This window comes from Octodon degus, unplaced genomic scaffold (genome assembly GCF_000260255.1).
Source record: "Octodon degus isolate 3935 unplaced genomic scaffold, OctDeg1.0 scaffold00304, whole genome shotgun sequence".
In the NCBI taxonomy this organism is placed as follows: domain Eukaryota; kingdom Metazoa; phylum Chordata; class Mammalia; order Rodentia; family Octodontidae; genus Octodon; species Octodon degus.
Window position 1 is genome coordinate 576,315 of NW_004524880.1, and position 22,122 is coordinate 598,436.

Below are 22,122 nucleotides of genomic sequence, written 5' to 3' on the forward strand. Positions count from 1 at the left end.
CACTCTGCTCGAAGCCTGACCATGAGATCACAGGTCCAGCTCTCACAGTGAACCAGGCATGGCAGACATAGCTCAGGCAAACCACCAAGTGAGGAGTCACCAAGCACAGCAGCGACCCTGGTCGATCCCACACAGCCATGACCCAGCGCTTTGCCAGCAGGGTTTGTACTGGACTCCTACCCAGCATTTACTAACAGTCAAGAGGGGGAATCTGCCACCACCCGATGTCCCATGGCCACTAAAGGACCCCTGGGGTTTCCCACAGATCACCTGAAGCACTCACACTGGAAGCTGGTTTTTTGGTTTAAAACATGTACAAAGAGGCAGGCATGGTGTCACAGGCCAGGAATCGGGGCCGAGGCAGGAGGACCGCTTGAGCGCAGGTTTACGGACAACCTGAGCTACACAGTGAGAACCGCCCATCTGAACCACAAATCAAAGCTCCTTTTTTAAAATGAGCTTCATTTTCACTGAGATTTAATCGTAAAAACTTTTTCCCTCCCTCCGGCTTTACCTACAAGTCAAGATTCCAAAAACCAAAACAAACCAAAAAACCACAGGACTTGGCTACTGACCACCACTGTTCCATTTCAGCGCAGAAGCCAGGGTTCCCCCCAACAAAGATGCTTCTGAGCCAGACACAGTGACATACCCTGTAACCTGGTACTCAGGAGACGGAAGCAGGAGGATCCCCTTCAGTTCAAGGCTAGTATGGACTACACCGCAAGGTCTGTCTCAAACAAACAACGAATTGCTCAAGCAATTACTGTGTGTTGACGCTCCCAAGTTTCCTTTATTTAGCCAAGGCATTCAAAGCAAAGCAGATCTTCTAGCTGCCCACTAGCTACCACCAACCATCTGTGCTCCCCTTCCTCAGAAATCAGCGACACATCACCCAGGCTGGCTAACAGGTAGCCTATGCCATAAGTCCTGCAGTGACCTCAGCTGCAGGACCTAGTGGTCAGGCCACAGGGCAGCACGTGGGAGGAACCTGGCAGTGCCTGGGCGACACTTCTGCTCCGGTCTTCACATAATTTGTAAAAAGCCACATGATTTGGACCAAAAGAAGATTATTAAAAGCAAACCAAGGAACACCTGGAAACAGGGCCCTGGGAGAGGCCCGCGAGGAGGTGCCCCGCAGCAGTGGTCCAGACCGGGCCGGGCCCTCCAGCCACTCCTCCCTGCTCGGGGAGTTACTGTGTCGCACGCAACCTGTCCTGGGAGCTCCTGCCCCTCAAGCTGCGGCCTGCTGGGTCACTCGCCGGTTTGCTCTAAAATCGCCCTTGAAGTTAGGAGGAATGAGAAGTGCAGAGTCCACGTCAGGGCCAGCGATTCCGGTTCTGCCTCTGGGGCTCAGGAGCCAAACAGCCTGCAAAAGTCAGAGCAAGCATGACTGTGAGGACAAGGTGGCCGAGACACGCGCTGACCCAGATCACACTCTGATTTTTTTTTTTTAAAGTGTGAGCGCTTTCCACACAGGAATTCGTTCTCTAACACCAAAACATTATTACTTTAACAACACAAGTGACCAGTACAAGGTATGCATGAAGCCGGGCACGGTGGCGCACACAGGTGGCCCCACCCTCGGAAGGCTGGTGCAGGAGGACGCCATGAGTTCTAGGCCGGCCTGTGCTGCAGTGTGAATTCAGGGCCAGTCTGAACAACAGATACAGACTCTGCCTCAAAGAAAACAAAACAACCATTTCCACAGCATTAATGTTGTAAGTAATCGCCAATGAGTCCAGAATGGGGGAGGGTGTGTGGGGTTGAAGCAATGCTGACACCCCCTTATAGAGGCTTAAGCGCCTATGGGGTCTGGGATCCGAAGCGGCTCTGGAGACACAGGGACCAAGGTGCCTCTAGTCTCTGAGCCACTATAGACAAGGGTGGCCTCCATGACTAGAAACAAGCCATTAAGCAATTCGCTCAGGGCTGGGGAGATAGCTCAGCGGCATAAGATGCCGCCTGGCGGGCACAAGGCCCCAAGCTTGATTCCCAGCACAGAAAGAAAGAAAAAAAAAATTCCCTGTGTACATGGGCATGAACCTTTCCATACCTCTCCTGTAATAGCCCAGAAAGCACCACCAGGCCCAAAAGAAAACAGCTAGTCTGAAAGAATAACAGGTGCAGGGACAACGGGCCTCCACATGCAAAAGGACACCTACATCACATCTATAAAAGCTAACTCAGGCTGGGCGTGGTGCTGCCAGCCTATAACCCCAGCACTTGGGAGGCTGAGGCAGGAGGATCCCCACAAATCTGAGGCCAACCTGGGCTACATAGTGAGTTCAAAGCCAGCCTGAACTGCATAGCAAGACCCTGTCTCAAACAAAAAGAAAACTAATTCAGATGGACCAGAGGCCTAACTAGAAATACTAAGCACCAAACATGTTAGAAGAAAATTGGGATACATATCTTTATAACCTTGGTCAGCTAATGATTTCTTAGGTGTAAAGCCAACAGTGCAACAATAACCACACAAATGGGACTTTCACCAAAATTAACACTTTTGTGCTTCAAGTAATGCTATCAAAAAGTAAAAAGAAGGGGCCGGGGGTACAGCATGTGCCAGGCTCTGGGTTCAATCTCCAGCAACAGAAAGAAAACCCAGAACGGGAGAAAACACTTATAAAGCAGATCTGATAAGGGCTTAGCATTCAGAACAGAACTGTCTCAATCCAGTAACAGGCCAATCAAAAATGGAGTGAAGGAGCTGGGCGTAGTGGCACACACCTGTAACACCTGCACCAGGAGAGGCTGAGGCAGGAGGATCCTTGTGAGTTTGGGCTACAAAGTGAGCTCAAGGCCAGCCTGAACTGCTGAGCAAGACGCTGTCTCAAAAAGACAAATAGTAATAATAAAAAATAAAAAATTTTAAACTCCTGGTCACCTTATAAAAATGACTCAGACCATCAGTGCTGGGAAGATGGAGAGGTGGGGACCTGGCACACCACAGGCAGGAGCGTGGCAGGCCCCACTGCCACAGAAAACGGCCTTTTGGTTCTTCCACTTATGGGCTGAGCCGGCATGTGACCTAGTACCTTCACACACAGCTTCGTACCCAAGAATGGAAACTGCCCACCTGGGAAAGAGTTTGTGCGCCAACATTCCCATCAGTATTAGCCCCAAAGCTAACAAGAAAGAATGCCGCAGCTCTCCAGCCCTGGACAGATGGAGAAACAACAGGCCCAGTCTGGGCCACCGGCCCGCTGCAGAGCATCCCACCTGGCACCAGTACCTGAGCCCAGAGGCTCCCCATGCTCCAACTTTTTTGTGATTTCTTAACACTTGCTGTCTCTGTCTCTGTCTGTCCTTCTGTGTCTGTCTCTGTGTGTGTGTCTCTCTGTGTGTGTCTCTCTCTCTCTCTCTCTCTCTCTCTCTCTCTCTCTCTCTCTGTTTTTATGGCACTGAGGACAGAAACCCAGGGCTTTCTCGCTCAGCTCCAGCCGCAGCCTTTCTAAACACTTTACTGCTGAGCCTCGGTTTGCCTAAGGCACTAAGCTTCCGGGGCAGGGCCTGAATTGGCAATCTTCCTTTCTCAGCCTCCCAAAGGGCTGGAATGGCAGGCACGCACCAAAATGCTGGCTGTACATTCAACATTTATTCTGTTTTTTGGTTTTTTTATTTTTCCAGCACTGGGGATTGAACCCAGGGCCTTTGCATTGAGCTACACCCCCAGCCTTTTAAAACTGTGAGACAGGGAGTACAATCCCCAGGATTGTTAAAAAAAATTGGGACAGGGTCTTGCTATGTTGCCCAAGTGCTGAACTTGACACTACCTTCCTGCCTCAGCTGCCCACAGTGCCGGGATGCCAGGCAGGCACCCACAGGCCTGGCTCTGCTATCCCACGTTCCCTGTGAACAGCTCACACCACTGAAGTCAGACTGTGCATGGTGGCTAGTGCCCTGACTCTGTTCCATTTCCTCACAGACGGACAGAACCTTCTGGCATCGCGTGACAGCGTCATGACAGCAGCTCACACAGCGTCCCTCAGCTTGGTGGACTCTGTCCGTGGGTGTTTAGGTGGTTCCCAGGGCTGTGGAGCCCTGGGAAGCCCCCAGGGAGACGACGCTCTCACTGGGCATGGAGCCTGGGCCATCACCTCACCACCCCCAAGTTTCTTATTTTTCATTTTAAGCTGGGGTCTCAGAGTTGCCCCAGTGGGCTCAAACCTGCCTTCCTCCTGCCTCTGCCTACTGAGTGCGAGGCTAACAGCCCTTCCTGAGAGCCCTTGCTTACCCCCAGCCACCCTGTCAAGGAACTGGGCTTCCTCAAGCCTCCACATACTTTCTCTGCCAAGGGACGGAGTAGTTCAGGCCCTGCAGACCTGGACAGGACCACCCTGGACAAAAGCAGCCAGAGCAGAGTCACCACAGCTGAACTACCTCATGGCCCTACTGTCAGAAACCCCGAACCCCACTGTACAGGAACACCCACATGGCCCTGGGGACTCAGCTCCCATCAGGAGAACAGGACGCGGGACACTGGCACAAGGTGGAACGGGCTAAGGAACAGAAGCACTGAACAGGATGTGGCACACTAGGGAGTCCTTCCTGCCTGGCCCTGGGCTGCCCTGCCGCGCTGCCCCAGCTCTGTGAATGGTAGGCTCCTCCCACCCTCTGCATCTAGCTGCCCAGTGGGGATCCTCCAGCCTCCTCCTCCTGCCTGCTTGGTCTCTTAAGTGCTTGGATTGCAGGTGGACAGGCACCACCACACTTGGCCAGACATCAGCTCCAAGGACACTGCTGCCACTTCTAGAAAGGCTGCTGGGGGACCCAGCAGCATGCAGACAGCCACATCATTTCCCACCACAGTGGACACCACTGCAGGCTCAGCCCTGCAGATGCTGAGGGCCAGTCATGGGCTCGGTGCAGGTCCCAGGCACAGTGGAGACCTGGAAGACGCCCTTCCCACCAGCTGCGCCCTGCCCACAGGGACCTAAGTGACAGTTAAACCCCAGTGGCCCAGGCTCCTCACTTTTGAGTGCAGAGGTCTTGATTTGGAAACGGAAGTGCGACACAGCAGTGTGCCCTGAAAGCACAGAATGACCATCCCACATGTCCCTCTGCAGACGCCACTGAAGGGTGGGCTGGACTTACACAATCATGCAGAACATCATGAAGATGTTCCACAGGGCGATGAAGATCCGAAAGTACCGCAGGCTCAGTAAGAACTCCCGGATGTTGTCACCTGGAAAGTCAAAAGGCACTTTCAGGGCACAGCTAACGTGCCACATCTCTGCTGCTGTGGATGGGGTGCTTGACTTCTGCCACAGGGGGCCCACTTCTTGGGACAGCCAGCTTCTCCTTTGGTCTCCTCAGCTCCCCAACCCAGAACACACGGGCTGTGGAGCCACGACCCATTCCCCAGCACCAACCCAGAAACACTGGCTGGCTCAAGCAGGGCCAGGTAACTTGAGTCCACTAGAGTCTCCCCTGAGACCTCCCATCCACAATTACCGAGAAAAAGATATTACCCTCATTTTTGAGGGGTTTGATAGCTATGAAGGAAGCTCAGTGCTCTATGAAAGGGTCAGAAAGCTATGGTCCACAAGACAAATCCAGACCTTTCTGTCTAATTTTTCCCCTATGGTCTATGAGCTGAAATGGTTTTACATTTTCTATTTTTCTTTTTTGGTACCAGGGATTGAACTCAGGCCCTTGTGCTTGCCAGGCAGGCACTTACACCACTGAGCTATCTTCCCAGCCCTACATTTTCAAATTTTTTAAAAAATCCAAAGAATGCTTTATGAGAGACAAAAATGATGTGACATGCAAGTGTCTGTGTCTATGAGTAAAGCTTTTTGTTCTTGTTCTTTTTTGAGACAGAGCCACTACGCAGTCCCAGCTGGCTTTGAGCTCACAGCGATCCTCCTGCCTCAGCCTCTCAGTGCTGGGATGACAGCGAATAAAGCTTTATTGGCAAACCCCACACCACTTGGTTAATCCCTTCTTGAGCTGCTTCAGTGTAGTCCCAGCAGAGCTGAGCTCTTGCGCCACTGAGCTGCAAATATTTACCTCGAGGTCATTTACAGAGGAATGTGTCCTGCCTGGGGCCATCCCAAACACAGATCACAAAACAAAGAAAAAAAAGGAGAACTGAGAGCTGGAGAGGGTCAGATGGGGCTTTCTGTTATTGTTGTAGTTGTTCCTTTGAGAGGGTCTAACTATTCCTGCTGGCCTTGAGCTCACCGTGTAGCCCAGGCTGACCTCCCACATGCAGCAATCCTACTTGGACCTCCTGAGTGCTGGGATGACAGACGTGCACCGGAGAGAAGGTTAAAGAACGGCATGCATCCGAGTCCGGAGGCACTGAACACAATATTCCTTTGACCACTAAGACACCTGGAATGAGCTCCTGTCCTCTAAAACTGAAGAATAAATGTTGGGAACAATGGAGGTTAAGAGCAGAATATATTATTGGGGGAAAGAAAGCTTCTATCTGAGAGAGGGACAGAAGGGGACACGAGTAGGTTGTAAGGGAATCTGCCTTTTCTAAGGATTTTTAGAGAGCAAAACCGTGTGGTGAGGCAGGTTGAAGCTCATGGGCAGGAGGTGGGACAAAACTATGGTCAAACAATAAGATTACAATCACAATTGCTCAGGTAAATTTGACTAAATCCAAGACCTAAAGGGAAAGAGTCACTTAGCAAGCAGGCATGAATACACAGCAGGGGGCTTTTCTCTAGGGTACTGGGTTGAGGACTTTTCCCGGCTTTCTAATAGAGACCTATTTAGACTGTCAATCCCCGATTCCGCTGCTGGGAGGTATGTGGCTGTATTTGTTTGATCTTGTGTCTCGAGGTCAGGCCCCCAGCAGAACAGCCTATCTCTCCCACAGCTGCAAGGTATCTATCTTCCACTTCGGGCCCTCTGAGGGCCGGGCCTACTCTGACTTCCTATATTATTTCTGTCTGACTCTGCTGCCTACAACAAGTTAAGGGGCTGGAAAATAAAACTGCCGTAGGGCTGGAGTTACAGCTCCTTGGGGACTGCTTGCCACCAGTGTGCAAGGCCCTGCATGCCAACATCAGCAGCACAAGGAAACAAAATAAACAGGAAGCATCGGGCCAGGTACAGGGGAACATACCTGTTACCCCTGCACTCTGGGAGCTGAGGCAGGAGGACCCCAAGTACAACCCCTGCGTGGGCAGCTTAGCAAGACCCTATTGCAAAATGAAAAGTTAAAAAAAAAAAAAGAGCTGGGGATGTACCTGAATGCAAAGGCCTGCGTACTGGGTTCGACTCCCAGTACCACAAAAAGAGAGGGAAAAAATCCTGAATTTGAGCAAATCAAAATAGCACATGTTTCAGGAATTCGAGCTGGTCTCCGACACTCGAAAACAAAACTGTAAAGGGAGGTGATCTGGTACATCAGGACGCCAGAGAGCCGGGGGGCTCCAGGGCTCCAGAATGAGAGGAATGTCGGCAAGCCAACAGACGCTACCTGCAGCATCCCACGCAACCCAAGCTAAGTGCAAGCTTCCAGCCACCCCACACCTGGGCTGCAGGTAAGATAAGCAAAGGATTACTCAAGCGAAAGGTTGCCAGCACAACCTTGATCTGGAATCATGAGACCCAGGTCAGCTCCAGACACACACCCACTCAGCCTAGAATAGTGACCACGGCTACCAGGCCACCAAGAGCTGGCCACGGAGGTCCCTCATCGTGGGCAGTAGCCAAGCAGCAGGTGCAAGGGGGAGCAAGACCCAGCTCAAAGTGGCCCAAATCCCAGCCAGGCACTGTGGAAGCTCAGGCTGCCTCAAGCAGGATAGACGATGACCACAACTAAGATCCTGTCCTGCCTTTCTGCACCCATCCTGGCACAGTGCCAGCCTGCCTATGTCCACTCACTCCAGGGACATGGGGATGGCAGGCATGTCGGGGCAATGAGCAGACCCATCCACGTGCGAGGGCGGGAGTCAGTCAGGCCCAGAGGGTCAGAGCAGGTCCGCAGTCCCAGCTGGGGGCACGGGTGAGAGCACAACCTCCTGGGAAATGAAGGCCCAGGAACCCGGGGCCTCCCACCCATCTCAGCTCCCAAGCACTTATGCCTTCCCCCTCCTGAGTGGACAAAAGACACCTGCCGGGTGGGGGGCTGCCGGAAAGATGGACCAATGGATGGATGAGTCACCAGTGAAAGGATCTACAGATAGATGGATGCATGGATGAGAGAACTCACGGATGGATGAGTCAACAGGGCAGCCAACAAACAGAGGGGAGCTCTAGACCACTCCAACCCTCTGCCCCTAAGTGTCCCATCTGCCTCGGGCAATGCTCCCACTCCCGCTCAGCACCCAGGGCCTGCAATGCCACCTCCTCTGCCACATCCTCAAAGGCCCTTCCTGCCACATGCTCCTTTGTGTCCCAGGCTCCCTCACTAACAGCTCCTTCTTTATTTAGGGACTTCTCTCAGGTCACATCTGCCCTCCCCCCACTCAACCCAGCACCCACCACAGTAGCAGGCAGTACAGCAGCTGTTCAATAAGCGTCAGCTGACTTTGTCTTTGAGGCACTGGGAGCTGGGTGGGTGAGATAATAACATGAAGGGGTTGGGCCAGGGTGAGGAGTAATCCACAGGCCATGCCTCAGTGGAGTCCTACATCTTAATCCCTCTCACTGGGTGCCAAGAGGTCCCCACAATTCCAAGTTGCAGAGGTGCTCTATCCAGCCTCAGTCCCTTTAATATTTTCAGACAGTCTTGCTAAATTGTCCCAGCTGGCTTCAAATTTATGATCATCCTGCCTCAGCCTCCCAAGGAGCTGAAATTACATATGCATACAGAATGCAATCTTTCTTTTTGTGTGTGTGGTGGCACTAGGGATTGAACCTAGGACCCACACACGGAGCTACATCCCCAGCCCTTTCTTATTTTAAGACAAAGCCTTGCTAAATCACTAAGTTGCCCAGGCGGGGCTCAAACTTGTCATCCTCCTGCCACATCCTCCCAGATGGCATGCACCATCACACTTGTCCCCAAAGCGTTTTAAAGAGCCATTTTTAAAAATTTGATTTCTGGGCTAGCATGATAGCTCAGGGACTTAAGCGCCTGCTTAGGCGAGCACAGGGACCGGGGTTCTATCTCTGACACCACAGGTGTGCTGAGCCACCGAGACTGAGCATGGTGGCAGCTGAAAACAGGATAACTACAAGTCCCAGCTGCATAGTGAGACCCTGTACCAAAAACATAAAAAATTTCAAAAACTGATTTCTTAAGAAAAATCAGACATCTGAGCTCTTACACAAAAACTCCTAATTTATTAAAAATCTAGTGTTCGCATCTAATTTACAGGACCACAAAGATCTCATGCTTTGAAAGCAATAACTGCTGGTGAGGTTGTTCCCACATTCTTAAAAGCAGGGCCATACACTGGGCAGGAAGAGCTTATCTCAGCCGAGAGGACTGGCGGGTGAAGCAGCGCTCAATCAACCCACCTCTTTCCAGTCCCCTCTCGCACACAATCAGTTAAAGAAAAAAATCGGAAGCCCGAATAACGAGGAAAGAATGGTCCTTTTCGAGGCTTACTGTACATATCCAGGGTCTAGAAAGAAGACCTTACCTGTGCTGGGCTCCGACTCCTCCCCAAAGCCCTGAGTGTCTTTCTTTTTCCTACAGAGAGAAGACAATTTCCATTTTCACTTGGACAGGAAGACCCTCGGTGTCCTGACCCTGACATCAGCTCATCAGGCACGGACCTAAGCTCCAGCTCTAGCCCCGCGGCTGTCCTGCTCGTGGCTTCGGGCGGCCCAATGTCCCTCTCTGGGAACCATCTGCTGTGCCCATCTCAGCTTGACCGACAAGGTGACCAGGGAGAGCGGGCCGAGGGCCTGCACTAGTGCTGTCTACTGGGGTGCGCCCGAGGCTCTCTGCGAACGGAATCAGGTCACCAGAGATGGGCATTTAAAAGGCCCGGGTGCAGCGGAGCGGAAGGAGGCCAGGGCAGGCCGGGGGCGGGGGCGGGGCGGGGGCGTGGCCAGAGGGCGCACTCCGACGTGGGCGGAGCCTGCGACGAGGGGCGGGCTTGCACTCACTCGGGGGGCGGGCCCATGAGTTCTCGGGTGGCCCCACAACGCAGCGCGGCCTACTTACAGTTTAAAGTTGAGCACGGCCCCAGCGTTCATCAGCAGCGTCCTGAGGAAGGAGAATTATGTTTACTAAGTGCGTCCCCCGTCCTGTCTGGCTCTCCTTGCCCCCCATCTGGTGCCCCTAATTACCCGAACAGCAGGATATCTCCGATCATCGTTACACCCGAAGCAGCCGTCAGAACCGGAAGCGGAAGTCTCAGGAAGGGCGGGAAGAGGGGCAAGAGCTGGCCAATCCCGACACAACGGTGACGCGGGTCGGACCAATGGAAGGCCAGGACACGGTTCCCGCCCTCTGAGAGTAAGGAGACTGTGAGTGCCCTCGCCTGGGAGGCCCTGTGAGACAAGAAAGAGGGACAGGACGTCGCCCGAGGGGCGGTGCCTTCTGGGCCGCGGCTTTCTCGACTCTGACAAGTGCCACGCATGCGTCAGAGTGCGTGAACGGACGCTCGGCGCCCGGCGCCTCTCGCTCTCGGGAATCGAGATTCGGGTTTCTAGAAAAACGGAACCCAGACCGCCGGATTGTCCAGGTGCGGGGTGCGGTGCGATTGGCTCCGTGACACAGCGCTCCAACTCCGGACTCCAGAAAAGGCACAGGCGGGGTCCCCACTGGGCAGTCCCAGAGGACACGCGTCCTGATGCTGGGGTCTCCTGAGTGGGGCATCTTCTCTGGGCTCCACAGAGAACAGTGACCCAACTGGCCCAGCCGCCGGGCCCGGCCCCCACTGGGTGGGCCCCGCAGGGCCGTGATGACAGGAGCGTGACTGCCCGCCTCCCGCTCCTCGGCCCCGCCCCTCGTGGGGGTGGGCCCCGATAGGGGCGGGGCCTGGGCGGGCGCACGGCGGGGTTGGCTGCCTGAGACTTAAGGGCGGGGCCTGCGGGCGGGCGGGGCCTGCGGGCGGGCGGGGCCTGCGGGCGGGCGGGGCCTGCGGGCGGGCGGGGCCTGCGGGCGGGCGGGGCCTGCGGGCGGGCGGGGCCTGCGGGCGGGCGGGGCCTGCGGGCGGGCGGGGCCTGCGGGCGGGCGGGGCCTGCGGGCGGGCGGGGCCTGCGGGCGGGCGGGGCCTGCGGGCGGGCGGGGCCTGCGGGCGGGCGGGGCCTGCGGGCGGGCGGGGCCTGCGCGCGGCTGGAAGTGCGGTGGGACCCCGGCCCGGGTGGCACCCGGTGGTGGCCGCGGCGGGCAGGCTGACGATCACTATGGAGCTGCTGTCTGCGCTAAGCCTGGGCGAGCTGGCGCTCAGCTTCTCCCGGGTACCGCTCTTCCCTGTCTTCGACCTCAGCTACTTCATCGTCTCCCTTCTCTACCTCAAGTATGAGCCTGGTGAGTTCCCAGGGCTGGGCATCCGGCTTTGGGGCAGAGGCGGGATAGCCCCGGGGAGCTGGGCGAGAGATCGGGGCAGTGGTGGGTTCGTCCCGGGGCGCGGGTGGAGATGCGTGGGGTAGAGCGCACACGTGTAGAGGGGGAGCGGGTCAGACCCGTGCAGGCCCCCGCCGCCCCTTCCATGACCTTTCTCTGCGCCCTTGGCACACACGCCGTGCCTGCCAATGCCTATATAAGGCCAGGGCGCTGGTGGCCGTGATCAGATTCAGGGAAAGTGACACCGGTGTCCCCTCCTGTCCCCTCTGTGCCCCGCGCAGAATCTCGGTGCCCAATGCCGTGGGAATCCTTCCAACATGGCTTGGGATCCTTTCCACTCCCGGATCCTTTCCATCGGGCTGGGTGACTCCGGGTCAGTCTCCTGTCGAGCCTCCGACCCTCTGGGGAGATACAGGAGGAAGGACAGACTGCTTCCATTCCCTTCCAACGTTTTTCTAAAATGAGAACAAATGGCCTCTTTGGAACGCGTTCTATTTTTACACCAGGTTCACCAGCAGCAGATGCTTCTTGTTCATCTCCAGTAGTTTAATCATTGTAGCTCACCAGCACATGCAATGCACAAGAGAAAAATTTAGCTTGAGATTTAAAAAACAACTTTGCAGTCCCTTCCTCCACTTGGGTGTAGGCTGTGACTGTATCTCAGAGCAAGAATAGCTTTAGTCTTTTTCTCTTCTCCCAGTAGCAATAGCTTTATTCCTTTTCAGATGACAAAAACAAGCACTCATGTTTACTAAAATGCACGCTGAAAACAGCATTACGCAGTTCTCTCGCTGCCCTTCTTCCAGAGTTTTCTGGTCTGCATTTATACCATACACTTAGAGATGGGAGGGCAGGCTCTTACGCAAACAAGAGAAGTCTACTGTCAAGGGTGGGGATGCTATTTTTGCCTACCCACCTGCCAGAGTCTGTTTCTTTAATCTTCAAGAAAGCAGTTGCTTTGCAAAGCAGAATAAGTTTTGTATTGCCCTGACTTGAACCTGGGGCTAGTTCCTGTCTGAGGGAAAATTGCTGGTGCCTCTTCTGCCAGTGCACAGGGTAATTGCAGAATCCAGCACCTCTTGGAAAATCTAACATGAAGGAGGTGGGGTTGGAGAGACAGCTCAGAATGCAGCAAGAGTAAGGACACAAATTTGATCCCCAGGCCCACACGCCGTGCAGCCTCGGCTGGGTTTTGGGCACCCACCGTGAGGCCCTGGAACCTGGCAAGGTGGAGCACACCTGTAATCCCTGCACTTAGGAAGTTGAGCCAGGAGGGTCTCTGCGAGTTCAAGACCAGCCTGGGGGCTACAAAAGTGAGCCCAAGGCCGGCCTGAACTGCTGCACCAAAAATGCCTTGGTTCAGTGTCACAAAGATCAGGGAGTACTTCTCTGCACTGGCTGCCCAGGAGACACACCTGTAGGTTTCCGTGTGTGTGTGTGTGTGTGTGTGTGTGTGTGTGTGTGTGTGTGTGTACAGGGTCTCACTACACAGCTCGAACTTGTAGTGATCCTCCTATTTTCAGCCTCCCCAGTGCTGGGATTACAGGTGCACACCATCACACATGGACTCAGTCATAGGCTCAGCACACCCTGGGCCAGGGCCCTGTGGCATGGTTTTCTTTTTTCTTGGCATGGGGAGTGTAGTGGGAATCGTACTCAGGACCTTATACTTGCCAGGCAGGCCCTGTGGCACTGAGCTAAAATCCTGAGTCTGCAGGTTTTCAAAGCTCCCTCCAGGCTGGTGTGAGCCCAGTGGGGTACCCTGGGTTCCTCCCCAGCACCTGAGAATGAGGGGTCAGATTGCATGTCCACCCCACCCCATTGCCCCCAGTGTTCAGCTTCTGAAAAAACAGGTGTGTGCTTTCCTACATCATCCACACACACACATCCGCACCTTTTTTTTTTTTTTTTCCTGAACCAGGGATTGAACTCAGGCCCTTGCGCTTGACAGGGAAGTGCTTATTCCACTGAGCCATCTCCCTAGCCCCATCCCCTGCACTTTTGAAAAAAAATTTTGAGACAGGATCTCACTAAGTTGCTGAGCTAGGCTCAGATTTTTGTCCTCCTGTCTCAGCCTCTTAGAATGCTGGGCTTGCAGGCTTGAACTGCCACATCTGGCTGTTTGTAAATACTTCCTAGAATCCATGTGGGGTGCAGTGCCAGCTATAGAATTTTCAAGGCCTCCATGAAGTGGCCCATGCTTGTAACCCAGGTTACTTCAGGAGCTAAAGCAAGAGGTTCACAAAATCACAAGTTCCAAGGCCAGCCTAGATGATTTAGCAAGCCCTTGTCTCAAAATTGTATAAGAAGAGCTGCAGATATAGCCCAGTGGCACAAGTGCCTGCCTGGCATGTGCAAGGTCCTGAGTTCAAGCACTTGCCCAACACGTGCAAGACCCTGGGTTCATTCCCACTACCCCCCAAAGAACATACAATCAAGCAGAATTTTCAGGGCTAAGTATAATATGATAATCTGGGCAAAAATAAAGAATTGCTAAGTTTGGAGCCTCTTTGAGCCCAAGGTACCCTGAAGTTGGCTCTGGCTCCTGAAAGCTAAGCTTTAAGGAAGTTAATCTCCAAAGTAGGAGTCAGCTCTGCCCCTAATGCTGGGTAAACATCACACTGGTCCCTTCACCGCCACAAGCTTTTTTTTTTTTTTTTTTTTTTTTTTTGAGACAGGGTCTCACTATGCAGTTCAGACTTAACCTTGAACTGAACTCTGGAGCTAAGGCTGGCCTCAAACTTGAGGCGATCCTCCTGCTTCAGCCTTCCTGCCTATTTGTGAAGACCTTCCAAGAACCTGGTCAGTAGCAGGGCCTGGAGTATCCCAGGTGGGTGTTACAGTTATTTGAAAGGCTCCAGGGAAAGTGGTAACCAGGACACTGGAGTTTTCCACTCTGGCTTTCTGGGGATCCCTGATGCTGTCACCTGAGAGCCTGAAAGAGGATCAGAGTCCCAGGTGCCACCCAGACCTGCTGAACCCCCCTCTGTATCTGAACATGAAGACCCCAGGTGACTCCTGACGGGCTGAAGCTGAAGTCAGCTTAACCCCAAAAAAGAAGCAAGCACTGCTTACCCTGCCTAGACACTCGATGGGCACGGAGGGTGGGGCCTGGCGCCGCTCTGGGCCCAGCTCCAGGCAGGAGGAAAGGAGGAAGCAGGGTGCTTCGTGCCTGATCGCAGGAATGGCAGGATGAATACACGAGTGAGGGAGTGAACAGCATCAGGACCCTTTAAGCCCCTGCCCATTCAAAGAATCTTCCAGAGGGCTGGCCAAATAGCTCCCCGGATTAAAGTACCTGGAAGCAGGAACAGGGGCAGGGGCCAGGGGTTTGATCTCCAGGCCAGCCATGCGGCCCCACCATGCCAGCCCCACCCCCGGTGGGGGAGGGGTTAGCAATAGAGACTGGGCGTGCAAATCCCAGCTCTTGGGAGGCTGTAAGCAGGAGAATCACTATGAGTCCAATCTAGTAGTGAGACCCTGAACACCCTGTAGACCCTTCCCTAAAATACAAAAAAAAAAAAAAAAAAAAAAAAAAAAAAAGAAGAAGAAGAAGAAGAAAACCAATAACCTTCCAGACAGCAGTGCTCAGATCTGGCTGATGCAGGCAACTTTCGAAACTGCTTCTTCCCCCAAGCATCACTTAGGTCAGAGTCACTAGAGTTGGTCTGCGTGTGTCCAGAGGTCCCCTGCACCCCCAGCAGTGTTTCTGAGACTCCCATGGGTACTAACTCCAGGATGCTGAAGTGTAAAGTGTCAGTGTCACACAAGGCAAACATTATACTGTGTGGGCTGGGGAGATGGCTCAACGGAATAAGCACTTCCCTGGCAAGCACAAGGGCCTGAGTTCAATCTCCGATTCTGAAAAAAAAAAAAAAAAAAATGTACTGTGTCCTTAGGGACTAGCTCTAGAAAAATCTCTCATACGTGTGAGATACAGGTGGGCATGGTTTTTGGAATATCTCCCCCCTGAGGTGGTCGGCTCTACAGAGGGCCAGGTGTATCTTTGGAACTGCCCCAGATAAGAAGTGATTGTCCACACCAGGTGAGCACAGGGGTGGGGTGGGGTGGGGTGCTGTCCTGAGTATTTCAGCACCCGGACCCAAAGTAATAACAACAGTGTCCCAGGCCTTGTTGGTGTGGGAACTCTCAGCTCCCCTGGCTTTAGGGCCCAGGCCGATTGAGGAAGGAAGCCAGCCTGGGGAAATCATCCCCAGTGACACCCAGCCAGGCACGGCCCCCACAGGGGCTGTTTTGCAAAGAGGCTGGGAATGTAGATTTGCAGCTCCAGGAATGTCTAGAAGGTTCCAGACATTCTGTTCCAACATTTTTTTCTTTTTATTGGACTTTTTGTTATTATTGTTGTGGTTTGGGGTTTTGTTTGCTGAGATAGTGTCTTGCTTCCTAGTTGAGGCTGCCCTTGAACTTACTACATAGCCCAGGCTGACCTCAGACTTGCTGTGATCTTCCTGCCTCACCGCCCCAAGTCCTGGGTCACAGGTGTGTGCCATCATGCCCAGCCAGACTACTTTTTAGAGCAGCTGTTTTTGTTATGGGGGTAGGAGTTGGCCCTAGAAATTGAAACTCTGTGACCTCCCACTTGCCAGGGAGGTCTTGTGCTGCTGAGCTCTACAGAGCACGTCAAAGAAGTTTCAAGTGTACAACATGTTTGAAAGCTGACAGCGATCCCAGCACTCAGGAGGCTGAGACAGGAGGATCATTGGGAGTTCGAGGTCAGCCTGGGCTACACAGTGGGTGCAAGGCCAGTCAGAGCTGCATAAGATACCCTGTCTCAAAAAGACAAAAGAAAAGAAAAAAAAGCTGAAGTGTTGAAGTGTCGATTTCCCACAAGCACACACCCCCCCCACCCCCCACCCCCGCACCTCGCCACCGCCAACCTCCAGGAAGCAAAACGTTTGTCATAGCAGTGAGCAGTGTCGTGGTCATTACCATTTCACAGCTCCAGGCGAGGAACCCAGAGGCCTGCACCCCGAGCAGCACCCCAGCATGCTCGGACCGCTATGGAACAGCGCATCCCCCTTTACAGAATCACAGAGAGTTTCACTGCCCCAGAAATTGCTTCTGCAGACTTCCCTTCTGCTTTCGCTTTTCTGGTACCGAGGATTGAGCCCAGGTCCTGCACGCTGAGCTCCAGCCCTTTCCATCTTTCGTCTTGAGACGGTCTCACCGAGTCCCCAAATTGCCAGAGCCGGGCTCACACTCTGGTCCTCCTGCCTCGGCCTCAGGAGTGCTTGGGTGACCCTGCTCTTCCCCTTCGGACTCGAGGTCCTTTCCCCTTCACCCTTCTCCCTGTTCCACCACCAGCCTGTGAGCGTCAGTAAACAGAGCTACTTACTACGTACAAAATAAAGAAGGCCAGCAAGATAGATCAGCGCAAGGGCTTGTGTTCAATCCCCGGTTCCGCAAAAAAAAAAAAAAAAAAAAAAAAAAAAAAAAAAAGATAGCTCAGTGGCAAAAGCTCCTGTCTGGCAGGCTTAAGGTTCTGAGTTCGATTCCTGGAAAGAAAACAACTGCAAAATGAAAAAAATAAAAGTCCATCTGGTGAAGGACCCGACCTGCCTGGCACTCACAAGGCCCCAAGATTCTGTCCCCAGCACCCCAGGAAAGGAACACAACGCACCTCCTGAATTGCGCACCCCCGGTGTCTCCCATCGCGGCTGAGAACAAGCATTGCGCATGTGCGCACCTTGGCCTGCGCGAGTGTCCCAGAGCGGCCAGCCGGGGCTCTGGAACCAGGCACTCTCGTGGTACTCACATTGGGGGCGCCCTAGGGCAGGCCTGAGCCATCAGCCACCTCTGAGCAGTGAGGACCTTCGAATCGTCCTCACTCAGTGCAAGGGGGCACGCTCTCACCAGCCTTGCTACAGCAAGAGACCGACGCTGGGCACAGGCGCTTTCTGCGCCCTGGGCCACCCCAGAGTGAGCAGTGGAGCCAGCCTCTGGGCCCAGGACTTGCAGTACTGAGGGGCTGGACCCAGGGTCTTCGCCCGAGCTTCGTCCCTAGCCCTTTATTTTATGAGACAGGGTCTCCTGAACTGCCCAGGCTGGTCCTGAACATGGTACCCTCCTGCCTCAGCCTCCCCAAATGCTGGCCATATATAGGCAGCGCTGGCCATGGGACACACCCAGGCCCCTCCAGTCAGAGCTCACCAGGACTCCAAGCCCCAGCTCCCAGCCCGACCCAGGCTGATCCCAAAGGACAAAAGGAAGACCCGGGCGGGCTCTGGCCCCTGGGAGTTATTTTTAGTCGCAGAAGTATCCCTTTCTGCAGAACATGGGAGCACTGCCTGCACCGCTCCACAGGACCTGGCAGCTGCTGAAAGGATTAACTCAGCTGAAACCAGGTTAAAATAGAAGCCCAGGCCAGGGAGGGAGGGCGGGTTGTGCATCTCAAAGACCTGGGGGTGGGGGGCATCCCAGTCTTCACCAGGCAAGAGGCAGGGAAGGGTGGGTAACGGGTCCCACATGGTACAGAGGAGAGAAATTGAGTTTGAGTTTGTGTTGGTGCAGGGCAGAGAGATGAAGGTGTGCCGGATGCTTACTCTTTACCTATGTCAGGGATGTGTGCTGATGGCAAGATGGACTCGAGGGAGCATGAATTGTGATCCCTTGTGGTGGAGTACTATACGGTGGGGAAGAAGAGTGTGACCCTTGGAAACCTGTGGTCAGTAAAAGAAGCCACACAAAAATTATGAAGTGTGCATAAGAAAAAGAAGTAGAGTTCCACCTCCGTGAGGTCAGTCAGCTCTTTGTTTCTTGGGTTCTGTCTCCAAGAATTTGACCAACTACAGATGGAAAATTTTCGGCAGAGCTGGGTGTGGTGGTGCGTGCCTGCTTTCCCAGCACTTTGGAAGCTGAGGCAGGCAGGAGGACTGGTGTGAGTTTGAAGCCAATCTGGGCTATCTAGTGAGTTTAAGGCCAGCCTGGACTACACGCAAAGCCCTACGAAAAAGAAAAACTACAACTGATAAACTGCATCTGAACTGAGTTTGCCCCGACTGTGTTTCTTGCCATGTTTCCCTGAGGCAGGCAGTCCAGCACTGTTGCCACGGCGTATCCGCCCATAGGCAGAAGTGGCTTACAGCGCGGGCTGGGCCGGGCTGGGCCGGGGTGGAGGTGTGTGGCGAGCCCTGCTTAGTGTAGGCAGGTCTAGGCTCCGAACTCACCACGGAAAACCAAAGCACGTGGAAGGGTCAGGCAGCAGGATGCCACTGCAGATGCCCAAGCCAGGTCCTACCACAGGGGTGAGGCCTTACCCGGAAGAGCCGAGGGCCAGCAGTGTGTAAATCACACAAGCCGTGCCCCCACCCCCGCCCCCACCCCTGGAGGCGCAGCTGGGTCCCTGTTCCTGTAGCATCTGTCCTAGACACCGTCTGGGCTGGAACTTGTGATCCTCCTGCCTCAGCCTTCCAGAGAGCTGACATGACGGGTGTGTGCCGCCTGGCTTAAATGTCACTTTTCTCCTGGTGTAACCCTGTGTCAGGGCATACGCTCTCCTCCTGTCCCCTTGGCACCTACAAGAAGTGGAAGGGCTGGGTGTGTTATCAGGACAACACCCAGGTCAGTCAGGTGCACCCTAAATTTGCCCCTGCCCACTCAGGCCTCAGTCTCTGGGCAGCGGCGCTGCTCTGTGGCTCTGGGCCTGTGGCTTGCTCCCTGGGCGTGGTGGCAGAGGAGGCTGTGTCCCCTCCAGGAGGCACAGAGGAAGAGGGAGGGGCCAAGAGCTGTAGCTCTCTAAACTGTGCCCCAGCAGCCTGACTGCCTCCCACTTGGCCCCACTTCTTAAAGGCTCCACACCACCCAACAGTGGCACATGAATATTGGGGGCCCTGGAGCACAGAGAAGGTGCCATCTCTGATTGCCTCAGTCTCTGGGACCTTGACATCAGGGCACCCGGACATACTCATGTGCACTGGTGCCCTCTGCTCCTGCACGAGATGCTCAGGCACCAGAAGGTCTGGCTTCTGTGGGAGAGGAAGCAGAGAGGGAAAGAGAGCAAAAGAAGTCGCTGGACTGAGGGGCACAAGGCCAGAACCTGGTCTACCCTGTAGCCTCAAGACCTGGCTGTCTACCACGTTGGCACCTTATCAAATATTTAAGTATTGAATGCTGAAGGCAAAAAAGCAATATTCACATATATGACTAAGAACTAAAGTTGACATGGTTCCAAAGGGCTGCCGGGATAACACCTTTTAAGTGAGCAAAAAGTGGTTCTAACTATAATGTTTTTGTGCTTTGTTTGCCTTTGCTGAATAAAGATTTTGGGGTTAAAAAAAAAAGACCTGGCTGTCACAGTTCACCCTAAATTTGCCTGCTCCTCACTGTTTATCAGGCAGCTGGGATGGTGCAGCGGCTGAGGGGTTGGGGTGCCAGTCTGTGCAGAGGGCTGTGGGTCAGGCTCCCTCACCAAAAGCACCCACAGTAGGGGGGAGGGGCTCCGTCTGCACAGTGCTGCAACAGTGTCCCCGTGAGGCGGCTGATCAACCACAGCGTTCGTCCCCACTGTGGAGGCCAGAAGGCTGAGGTAGGGTGCAGGTGCTGGGGCGGCGCGCGATTGGTTTGGCAGGGTGTCCACTGGCTTTCTGCACAGGGCGGGCCACCTGCACCTGCGGTCAAGGTCCTCTAGAGCAGCGGAGGTGGGCTACAGCCCACATGCTGTTTTTCTTTTAAGACAGAAGATGTTAATAATGTACAAGAAGTTGGTTTTTCTAACCTAAATCCTCAGGATTCCAGTTTAATTGCAGCGTTGACCCTTTGTGATAAATAGATGGGTTTCGGGTGGCAATTTGGGTGCAAACCCTCTCCGGAGGGAGGCTCAGCCTGGCCCTCACAGCCTCGGAGAGGCTGGTGGGAAGAAGCCCATAGGGCCTGCAAACCCAGCACTCTGGGGCCTGCGGCAGGAGGACCGCAACTTCAAGGCCAGCTTGGGCTACACAGAGCGACCCCGAGCTGGGGGTGCAGCTCCATGCAAAGGCCCTGTGTGAGTGTGCCCATACGCACCACAGCTCGGCCGGTGCAGGGGGCCCTGGGAGACCCTGGCCAGCATGAGGGTGTCACCAGCACCGCCCCTGCGCCTGGCACCAAGGCCCTCCCCCTCTGTGCCTCCGTGCAGCCTCAGGGGCCTCCCTCCTCCCTCCAAGTCACCAACACCCTGGCCCTGGCATTGGGCGTGGGAGGGGCGCGTGGGGGCACCACCAGCTGCCGGCCTGCGGTGACAGCACTGCGGCTATGCTGCCGCAGGCGCTGTGGAGCTGTCGCGCCGCCACCCCGCAGCATCCTGGCTGTGCGCCATGCTGCACTGCTTTGGCAGCTACATCCTGGCCGACCTGCTGCTCGGGGAGCCCGTGATCGACTACTTCAGCAATAGCGCCAGTGTGCTGCTCGCCTCAGCCGTGTGGTAAGGGGCCGCGCGCGCGGGGCTGGGGCGGGGATGCGGCCGGCCAAAGGCCACCTTGACTCACCCGGCCTCCCCAGGTACCTCACCTTCTTCTGCCCGCTCGACCTCTTCTACAAGTGCGTGAGCTTCCTGCCCATCAAGCTGGTCTTTGTGGCCATGAAGGAGGTGGTGCGTGTCCGCAAGATTGCTGTGGGCATCCACCATGCCCACCACCACTACCACCATGGCTGGTTCATCATGATCGCCACCGGCTGGGTCAAAGGTAAATGGGCCAGGGTCCTGTCCATAGTATGGCAGCAGCACAGCATATGTGGCAGACCCTGAGCTGCACCCCCGGTCCCCTAAGTGACCCCCAAGCACCTTGTGGAGCACCCTGGACATCACTGAATGCCCCACAAAGCAACCTGCCCAGTATCCCCCATCATCCCCAGGAGCTGAGGCAGGAGGATCCCTGTGAGTTCCAGGCCAACTTGGGCTACTTATCAAGACCTTATCTCAAACAACCAGAAAACTAACCCAAGCAAAGCAAAGCAAAACAAAACTGCCAGCAGGAGCTAGGAGTGAGGTGCAGCTCCACCCCAGCCACAGATGTGTCCCCAGGAAGAACAGGCAGTCCAGGAAGGAAGGTTCAGACAGTTGCCATGAGCTGCTTTCTGTCCCCAAAGAGAGGGGACCCCAGAATCCATCCCTCCCAGGGAGCTACCACATCCATGGAGCCATTGATGTCGGGGCTGGTCATCTCTTGCTGGGGGAATCTTGTGTCCCTCCTGTTCCAGGCCAGCTTGCCCCCAGGTGTGACAGCCACCAGGGTCCCTAGAAGTTACTGGCTGAGCCCTAGAGGACACAATGCCCAGAATGCCCCTGTATCCTATGTGGTGGTGTGCAGTGGCAGCTCTGACCTCAGTTCCAAGAGAGGGTGTCCTCAGGTCTTGGGGTGCACAGGGTCAGTGAACACGGAAGGAGGGAGCACCCTATTTGTGTGGGGCATCAGGCAGTGCCAAGCCTAGGATCCTGTGTCCTCTGAGAGGTCAGGGCCTTGGCAGCCCGGTTGCCAGTGTCCTGTCCTGCAGGTTCTGGCGTTGCCCTCATGACCAACTTTGAGCAGCTGCTGCGGGGGATCTGGAAGCCGGAGACCAACGAGATTCTGCACATGTCCTTGTGAGTGCAGCTGAGGACTCAGCTTCCCAGAGGTCCAGCCAGAGACAGGGAAAGGGAACATTTGGCTTAGGTTTTTTTTTGTTTTTTTTTTTTTTTTAATTTTTTTTTT

The 22,122-nt window shown here is 54.6% G+C and overlaps 2 protein-coding genes across 3 annotated transcripts in view; one reads left to right on the top strand and one right to left on the bottom strand.

Moving 5' to 3' along the window:
- Window positions 1–769: 769 nt before the first annotated feature.
- Window positions 770–10,898, bottom strand: Smim7 (small integral membrane protein 7). 2 transcript variants are annotated; one of them, XM_023707634.1, is made up of 5 exons: window positions 10,216–10,424; window positions 10,091–10,132; window positions 9,561–9,610; window positions 5,101–5,191; window positions 770–1,369 (listed from the first exon to the last, which is right to left on the bottom strand). In XM_023707634.1, exons 1-5 carry the CDS (start codon window positions 10,239–10,241, stop codon window positions 1,354–1,356), a joined length of 225 nt encoding a protein of 74 aa, XP_023563402.1. In that variant the 5' UTR covers window positions 10,242–10,424; the 3' UTR covers window positions 770–1,353. The 2 variants fall into 2 exon arrangements, with proteins under 2 accessions (XP_023563402.1, XP_023563403.1); XM_023707635.1 differs by lacking the exon at window positions 5,101–5,191 and having other exon boundaries at window positions 10,216–10,898.
- A 295-nt stretch (window positions 10,899–11,193) lies between these two features.
- Tmem38a (transmembrane protein 38A) overlaps window positions 11,194–22,122 on the top strand; it is a 13,375-nt gene continuing 2,446 nt past the window's right edge. Inside the window, exons 1-4 of the mRNA XM_004647379.2 lie at window positions 11,194–11,401; window positions 20,699–20,855; window positions 20,933–21,117; window positions 21,926–22,013. Coding sequence (XP_004647436.1) covers window positions 11,278–11,401; window positions 20,699–20,855; window positions 20,933–21,117; window positions 21,926–22,013 — 554 coding nt within the window. The 5' untranslated portion in view covers window positions 11,194–11,277. The remainder of the gene's footprint in view (window positions 11,402–20,698; window positions 20,856–20,932; window positions 21,118–21,925; window positions 22,014–22,122) is intronic.